This window comes from Corvus hawaiiensis, chromosome 1, assembly GCF_020740725.1.
Source record: "Corvus hawaiiensis isolate bCorHaw1 chromosome 1, bCorHaw1.pri.cur, whole genome shotgun sequence".
NCBI classification, from domain to species: domain Eukaryota; kingdom Metazoa; phylum Chordata; class Aves; order Passeriformes; family Corvidae; genus Corvus; species Corvus hawaiiensis.
This window is the reverse complement of record NC_063213.1, coordinates 26,928,101-26,936,927: the sequence shown is the minus strand read 5'-3', so window position 1 is coordinate 26,936,927 and position 8,827 is coordinate 26,928,101. Positions and strand designations below refer to the sequence as shown.

The 8,827-nt window shown below is 39.5% G+C and overlaps 1 protein-coding gene across 1 annotated transcript in view; it reads right to left on the bottom strand.

Moving 5' to 3' along the window:
• Positions 1 to 265: 265 nt before the first annotated feature.
• The window catches only part of LOC125322067 (translation initiation factor IF-2-like), a 40,580-nt gene continuing 32,018 nt past the window's right edge, over positions 266 to 8,827 (bottom strand). The window contains exon 3 of the mRNA XM_048295648.1: positions 266 to 1,200. Within this exon, the coding sequence (XP_048151605.1) occupies positions 1,161 to 1,200 (40 nt within the window). The 3' untranslated portion in view covers positions 266 to 1,160. The remainder of the gene's footprint in view (positions 1,201 to 8,827) is intronic.

Below are 8,827 nucleotides of genomic sequence, written 5' to 3'. Positions count from 1 at the left end.
TATTCAGGGAGCTTCAGAACATAATTTTAATTTTTTTAGATAGTTAGCTTTGGTGTTTGCTTCTTTGCTTCAAAGAGTAAAAAAAAAATAGAGAAATATTTGATTCCAGGCTTTACTTCACATGCTTTTCATGAGGCATACCAGTGTCTGTTTCCCTTCTGGCTCTACTGAACATGCCACTATATCTGTGCTGTTGCTTTCTTTTGAAATTCCCACAAGTGCAAATCCTCTTTACTCATACTGTTCATATTGTGTACATTATGTATATTATATAATTAAGCTTTTGCTCTGTAAAAGTGCATGCTTTCCAGTGTCTAGCACACTCAGGAAAAGTTATTCCGGAAGGAGATTCAAAGTGCCTGAACCATCACGATACAAAACTTCCCAGTAGGCTCCAGAGCTTATTAGTTACCTTATGTGACAGATGTATGGCATGATGCTAAGTGGTGAAGGATGCAGGAGTTCTTGCCACTTAGAGGAAGATCAGTGCTGTGCTCATCAGCTGTACCTGACTTTGCTTTAGATATAATAGGCCATCACTGACTGATCAGCTGCAAATGAGAAACTGGTCAGAAAGTCTGAGGAATTGGTCAGAAGGTTTAGCATCAGGTTATGCTGTTGACCGCTTGTTATACTTGAGGAGCAGAAGTTTTGAGGTAAACGTTGAATTTACCTTAATTCATGCCAGGGCACTCTGAAGAGAGGCCTTCAAAGGTCTCTTTTCCTCTGAGTGAGACAGCAAATCTTTGCTGCTTTTCTTGGTCTGAGCAGAGTTGACATCCGTCTTGTTTCCTATCCTCTAGATCTCAGATCGCTCACATCCCAGCGCTTGCGGTTGTTCTTTGCCTGTGTTAGCCTGCGAGATTATGGCAGGAAGAAATGGCCACAATTTTCAGGCAACATACTGTGCCAAACTCACACTCCAGACCTTGATCCAGTGTCAGTCACCTTCAAAAGCTTATCCGGACTTTCTCCACCTCAGTGAGCCGGTGGAGACAACCTCACAGACTCAGTATGTTGCAAAGGCCTCACTGTATCTGAGTCCTTATTTCAGTGCTCAAAAACTTCCCAAAATTGCCATGAATTCATAACAGTTTAAGCCAAACTTTCTGGCGTTCTTCTATGTCTTGTGAATTAATAGGGATTTCCAAAAATGATCATCAAACTGGCTTTCTTTTATCCTGTTCTTTCCTCATTCTCCTAAAGAAAAAAACAAAGAAAAGACGGTTGGTTGGCATTTCTTCTTACTTTTGGTTTCAACTAAAAGCTTGAATTTTTCCCCTCATTGAAAAATTAAACAAATAGGGGGGAGAAAAACCACTTTCTTTTTAGTTTAATTGAGAACAGATCAGCTGTGAAAACTGAAGAAAATTGAGTATTTCTTGAATTTCAGATCTTAGTAATAACTTCTCTCTATTGCAGATTCTCTGATTTTACTGGTTTTACTCATTCTACCATTAGAAAAATTTCCTACTTTTATGTTGCTAACTTTTTTGTTTCATGGACCAATAGCAATCAGATTTAGGCCACAAAATAATTTCAAATTTCCACCTCTTTCAAAATGACATGACTTTTCTCCAATATTCACACATGGAAGCCAGCAGGCAAACAATGTAAGAGAAAATAAATGAAAAAGCATTTAAGCTATAGTCTGATTTTTGCATGGCTGCAAACATAAACAGTAACAGTTGATCGTGGGTGTATCTAAAAGGTTGAGGTGTCCATGAATTATTCTAAAAAGTTTAAGAGCTTTTTTTGATTAAAATGGTCCACAAATACTTCCCTATATAAAGGTTTAATAAAAAGGCAAAGTCAAGCACTTCTGACTGTAATGTATTCATGGTTGAGTATTTGAATATTGTTTGGAGATGTCCCAGGGGTGGCTCCTTTTTCATTTGTGTCTGTTGTGTAGCTCTGAGCCAGGATGCTTCTGCTTCAAAAGTTTTATAACTGATGATATTTAAGAGAGAAATTAAAAGGGGATGTATTTTCACTTGTGAGTCCATGGTATTGGGTTTTTAGAAGACAGTTCAAACAGCTGGAGTAAGCTCAAATCAGTGCATGTCCGTACGGGACGGATAAGCAAATTCTCTGCTGTTGAAATAGACACTGATCACTGTGGGTGGGTTGGAAATAATGTTCTTATCCTCTGAAAGTTTTTAATTGTTTGAAAAAAAGTCTCAAATAAAATGGAGATGAAAATCATCAAATATTGTATTTGGTCACCCAAAATGTTCAAACCAGTAAAATTTTACACTGAAAAGGGCAGGTCTTTTTAACACCATCAAAATACAGTATATTGATATCTTCAAAATGTTTTTTCCAAATTTTGTCAAAATGAGCAATGTTCAGAACTGGTCTTTTTCCATGAAACAATGAATTTTGGTTAATAAATTTGCAATTACAAAAAAAAAAGCAGCTTCCTAAATTCCTACTAGCCAGTGCTTTCTTAAGTTCTCATTTTGAGGATGCTTAGGATGCTAATGTAAAGAGACAGCTCATCCAAGTTTAAGTTTTCTTTCTTGGCACTCTTATTGGCTTTGTCAGTAAAAGCAAGGGTTTACAATGAACACTATATCTTTCTCTTGAATTTTATGTGTACCTACTGTTCTTGTCCCATTTTCAAACAGAGCTCCAAACTAAGACTTTTTCTGGTTTGTAAGACAGCAATCATTGAACAGATATACAACTTTAACTGTGTAAACCCCTAAATTTTGAGATACAATGAACCTTTAACTCCCATAAGCTAAATCAGGACATGACATAGCTCATATGGGTGCAATTTTTGCCTTCTCCAATCTTCCCTTTGGTTCTCTCTGTCGTCCTTTTTCATTTCAGCCAAGTTGTGTATTGGATCTCGCTGCTTCCTGGGTTCCCCAGAAGGCTTTGAAGCCTTACTGTCCTCCAGTTCCTGGCTCTGCAGTACTCATCCTCAAACCTTTGCTGATCATACTCTCTGTGTGATACTTCCCTGGGGCTTCAGACTGCCTATTGATATTTTCTCTTTCAGATCCTCTTCTCGGCTTCTGCTGTATTTTTCTCTAGCTTGAATTCATTCATGGCTAAATTGCTCCAACTCAAAGATTTTAGAGATGTGAGGAATTAGAATCTTCTTAGATTAAACTAGTCATGTAAAACATAATACTCAAAGTGTAAGGAAAGCAAATCATGGCAAAAATTACATTCCCTCCCACCTCCCTTCCAACAGAAGCATTATAGCTTTGCAGCGTCATCTAGCTAAGGACTATATACGAGAACTAGGCTTCCAAAAAATAATAAGACTCAGATCAGCAAATGACATTAGACATGGGAAATAACAGGGAAGATGAAGCATATGCTTCCAAAGTGTTAGCAATGCAAACACTTCTTTCATGGTGATGCTAACAGGCAAATAACCCTGGAGACAGTGTGCTGTAAGCATAATTCAAAGCTCATGTAGGACTAATGCACTAAAATATTAGCTTCCTATCCCCAGAACTGCACAAGGCAAGCACTGTGCTTATCGCCTCTGTAACCCATAGAAGTTTGTGAGATTGCCAGCACAAACAGCAACGCAGGAAAAGCTAGGTGTACACAAGGAACTCTTGGTGTACATCCAAACAAAAGAATTAATCCAGGGCGAAGAAGCATGAATGTTAATAATCTTGCCAGAGATCCTTTCTTCAAGGCTAATAGTTCAGTAACCTCCTTTGATGTATGACTTGAATATATCACAGCATCTGTATGCCTCCAGCACCTCCCTTAATACACGACTACAGCCAGAATTAATTAGTAAGCAGGAGCGGGAAGGAGCAAATGACCCTGTATGATGCAGATCAGTTTGTTCTTACAGCTAGTGCAGCACTACCAATAATTTAAGCAGAATTTTAATAAAGCACACATAGTGGCTGGTTCCCAGTAGCCAAGAGTCTGTGGTAGACTTCACACCCTATAGCCTTTAATTATTCATCTCTGTGAACAACAAAATCCAGAGATGCCTAAGGTACTGGACAAATCCCTTGACCTGCTCAGACAAGAGATGAATGTCCATTTGATTCCTTCTATTTACCTGTCAGTTTCATTACTCCAAATCTGATTAATTTTGTTTGCACTGAGGAGTAACACTATCTTGCAAGTGATCACATCAGCAAAACAGGGAATTCAGCTGGGCTTAATCTAATAGGTTTCAAGGGAGTTGTTGGATTCCAGTGGCACTGCTAGAATTAGTGAAAGCCGAAGTGTAACAACCTTTGTCCATGCTCTGCTATAAGGTCTGTAACCATGAACTGGGATCTGAAATCAATCCAAATTCTCAGCTCCTGTTGTGTTTTCTGCCTGTGAATGGGACATAACAGACAATTTGGTTGACTACACGAGAGAAAAAAATTCCTCTTCGCAGTTTTACGATTTTCCTATTCTGAGCACCACAGAAAGATACCTAACATAGAGAAAAGATAGTTGGAAGGGAGAGGCAACTTTTCTGTATGCACAGTCTTGCCATTAAAATTCTTTGGAACAGCCTCCGATGTCTTTCATGGGGACATCAAGTATTCTCTTCAACACAGTTCCTTTTCCGTTAAAAACTTTTGTTTGTTTCTCCACGCTACTCCATTGACCCTATTAAGAAAGAGCATGAAACATCTCTTTCTTTACTCCCTTTCTTAAGGCTTAGGCTTGTGATGATCATAGCTAAACATAGCCTGCTGGCTATAGAAAGACCAGCGGTGGCTCTTCCCTTTTTTGCTCCTTTTCTGCACATGTTCCCCTTGATTATAACCTTAATTAAAACCAAAGAACGCTTGAATTCTGTGAAGCATGTATCTATCGTACCCCACTCCTATTTGTCACAGTATATTGCTGTCTACTATTTGCCTCTCTTTATTCAAAGAGAAGGATTCCCTATTCTGACATTATAACAAATACAAAGAAACCCCAGTCCAACTGCAGCCTTTGAACAGTATTGCAAATAACAGCAATTACTCCTAACAATTATATAAAGTATCACTGTCATGTCTACGAAAATATTTCAAATCTTCTATTCTGCCTTATGTGATCATCAAGATTGCTGTGAACCACATTTGTATTTATAGAAGTGGAATCACCACCATGTAAAGATGAGAGAGAGAACAATTAAATACACTTAAACTCAGTTTTCTCTGTCTAAAGCAGACTAAGGAAAAACCATTTGAGGTCAAAACTATCGTTGAAGCAATAAAACTAATTCCCCAGGCGAAACTCAGTGACTTACTTCAGTGGGGTTATACTGGGGTGAGTTTGGCCCATTATTTTTTAATTGCTTCCAAATGTCTCTCTGCCTAGTGAACTATCCTGATAAAAATAAAGGACTTTCATGAACTCCTTAGGCAGCAGCAACATCCAAGGTACCGCTAAGAAGTGTCTACTGGTGAAGCCTCATCTCTCCATCTCTATGCACACAAAAACATACAGGCAAAACATTGATATTTCCCCAGAGTGAATACCAGAGAAGGCAAGAGACTGGCCAGAGAGTGGTATTGTGATTGCATGGCTGGTATCACTGTTGCCGTGGAGCAGCCATGGTGCACAGCCAGGTTAGTTGTCTCACCAAGATGGACTTTGCTTGGTCCCACACCCTTCAGAACTGGAGTCACATACTAGTGTTTTCTAGCGCTGTAGGCTTGAAAGACATACTCACCTCTGCTTTCACTGGAGATCAAATCAGTCTCCACATTGCTCCTGACCCACTGCTCGCTCCTGGATGCATAGGGGGAGACGCTTATAAGGGAATCTCACCAACACCTCCAATGGAAGGCACCATGTGGATTAGTTCTCTCAAAATTTGTTTGTGGGATACAGTGAGAGAGGCTTGGAGCTGCAAACAGCAAGGGTTAGGAAAGCATCAACCCTAAGCCAGAACTTGTACACAGTAATTTCTGAGATCTCTGGATTGTGATTTGGTTTCTCTTTTGTTGGGTCTCTTGACCATGCCTGAGCCAAGGCATGGCTGATCTTTACACTTAGTATTTTGTTGCATTTTGCAGTGAAATCTTCTCTAGACCTGTCAGAACACAGAACAGTCTCCCTTCTTTGTTTCCTAAAAATCACAGGAGAAAAAGCAAGGTGGTGTTTTCATCTGGGATTGCACCAAAAGGGACACAGTAGAATACCACTGTACTGACGGCCCTTATTGGAATTTCTATTGGGCAAAATAAGAGAAAATGTCTTGCTATATGCATGCCATAGGTGTAAGACATATGGAATAGAAACAGGAATGGTTGTTTTGTTCCACCTAAACAGAATTCCTGGTCCCACAGGTCTCTGGAATGCTCTTCTGATGGTGCAGGCTCTCAAAAATTTGAAATCCTGTAGGCCCAAGCAAGACTGGATGTTTTTTCCCTGTATGCAAAGTCTGATACTTTAAAAAGGAGATGAATAGATAACACTTCAGTGTTAAGAAGACTGAAGGGATTTAATATGTGGGGCTTTTTAATGATGTTCTTCACAATATTTTATAAAAGAATAATGTACTTCTAAGCAAACAGTCCAAAATCCTATTTATTGGGGTTTTGCCTCGCAAACTGTAAAGACGGAAACACCTCCTTGATGTCAGTTTTGTTCCCTAACTGCTTGACAGCATCTGCAACACAAGGATGGCTGAATTTCAACTCAAATAAAAATGAATGTCTGTGGGTCCAGGGAAGTTCAGTGAAGGGATTCAGTGAAGGGTTTTAAGAGGCAGGTCAGTGACACACGTTACTACTGCCACTGCCTCGAAAGTGCCAGCTGCCTCTCAAATAACCATGACAACAGATGTTCACACCTCCAAGGTAGGGTGCTATTGCAATGGTGAAACATGGACAGCCATTTCTCTTTGGAAACAGAGAGGTGTATTCAACAATTTCTTTCCTCTAGTATCAGTCTAGGTGATCACTGAGATTAATTTAATGAAATCTCTGTAGCACCTTGGTCAGGCAGGAGCTGAGCAACAGTGCAGCCCCTTGAGGCAGCTGTCACAGGATCTGGCTGGCATCAGCCGCCTCCAGTTTCTGTTCAGGTTTCCATTTGAGTTCAGTACTGACCTGTAACACACAGTGCTATGAATTGAGGATGCTGAGCCTACCCAGCCAGGCTGCTGTAGGGACACACCAGTCAGCGGGGAGGCTGCTCTGGGACTGTATGTGTGACTGTAGGTACAGGGAATTCCAGACTTGGTTCAGGAGCAGACTGAGACCAGTTCTAGCCTTGCCTGCATGATTCTAGCCCTACTGTGCAGCTAACACAGGTGTACTGCATGTGCAAGCACTCAAATGCCTGAGGTCATTTCTGAGTTAGCAGGGCTGCAGGGCCATCATTGTTGGCAAATCCTGTTTTAGAGGGTCACTCTTGAAAGCATCCTTTAGAGATACTTTTCTCCATTATTCAAATTCACATTTATTTTTCTTCTTCTCACATGTGTTTCTGTTTCTATTCTCTGTTTCTATTGCTGATGGAAGGACTGAATCTCTTCATGTTGGCTATTTTGTCTCCCTCTTGAAGTTCATGAGTTATGTAATTATATTGTGATTAGAGCTACAGAAGCCTGTGAATGCTATTGCATGATTATAATACACAGTTACCAATATCTAACTGAATGCTTTTTAATGTATTAACATAAAATTTGGGAGCCAGAAGTGATATATTTACTATCAGCTTCTCTCCCTTTTGTCAGTGGTGTGGAATGAATGTAAAACTGAACAGGGGAAGGTGTAGTAGCTGATACCTATTCCAGATGTTCTGCTAAAGGTGCTATTTATGAGAGGATATGATTGGGAACAGCCCTGACCTAATACCTAAAGGATTACACTAACTGTACATTACACACACACACACACTCTCAGATACATGGATAGATATTCCCACCAGCAATGTGAGAATTCTACAAGTCTGGAGGGGAAAATGTGAAAAACATTGGACCAATGAAAATGGAATAGTAAAAATATCTCTCCTCAAGTTTAAAGCAGAACTGTAAAGGTCTGGATTCTCTCACTAAATACCTCAAATTAACAAAAGAACACTTGGCAATCTATGATTCCGTGATTCTTAGCTTTTACCAAAATTCATAGAGAGAAGATCTGAACCTCAACTTCAGTTCGGTTCAGTCTAAAGGTCAGAAAAAAATCACAGTTTATCTGAAAATTTCTATCCAGTCTGCAAAACCACATTTGGTATTGCAAATCTTCTGAGCTTGCTTCTTTGCTGGTGATTGGACACCTTCAATTCTGATCTCAAGTGAAAAAAAGGCCAAAAACTAAGAGAAAAAATGGAGGTGAAGATAAACATTGTCCATCCCTGAGTGATATTTGCTCAGCTTCTAGGTGAGTTGAGGACTGAGTGGAACCTGAAGAATTCAAACATAATTAAAATTTCATCATCCATTTTTAACAAATATGGACCAAATGAAACTATTTAAAGATTATAGTGAAAAAGTTAAAGATAACCGTGATAAAACCCTGACAAAACAGTGAGGGGCAGGTGGCCTCTTCACTTTCATTTGCCACACTTCCATCCCCTTATTAGATATATGAGAACAAAAGTGTGCCTGATGCTTTACAGCCATGTAGGAAGATGCTGTCGCTCACTGAAATTTCTCTTAGACTCCTGAGGGTAATGGGACTCCATGTGTGTCTGGGCTGCCTGCACTGCACTCATTAAAGATTGCATTCTTTCCTGAACAGCTTGTACCTATTCACATGTCATAGGATAATCTTCCAATTATCCTGGAATGAAACAGTGAAACAATGTTGGGACATGAACAGTTTCAAAATAAGGGTTTGGAGATTAGATAGGGATATGTGTTTCAGATAAATCCTCATGTATTAAAGAATGTGTT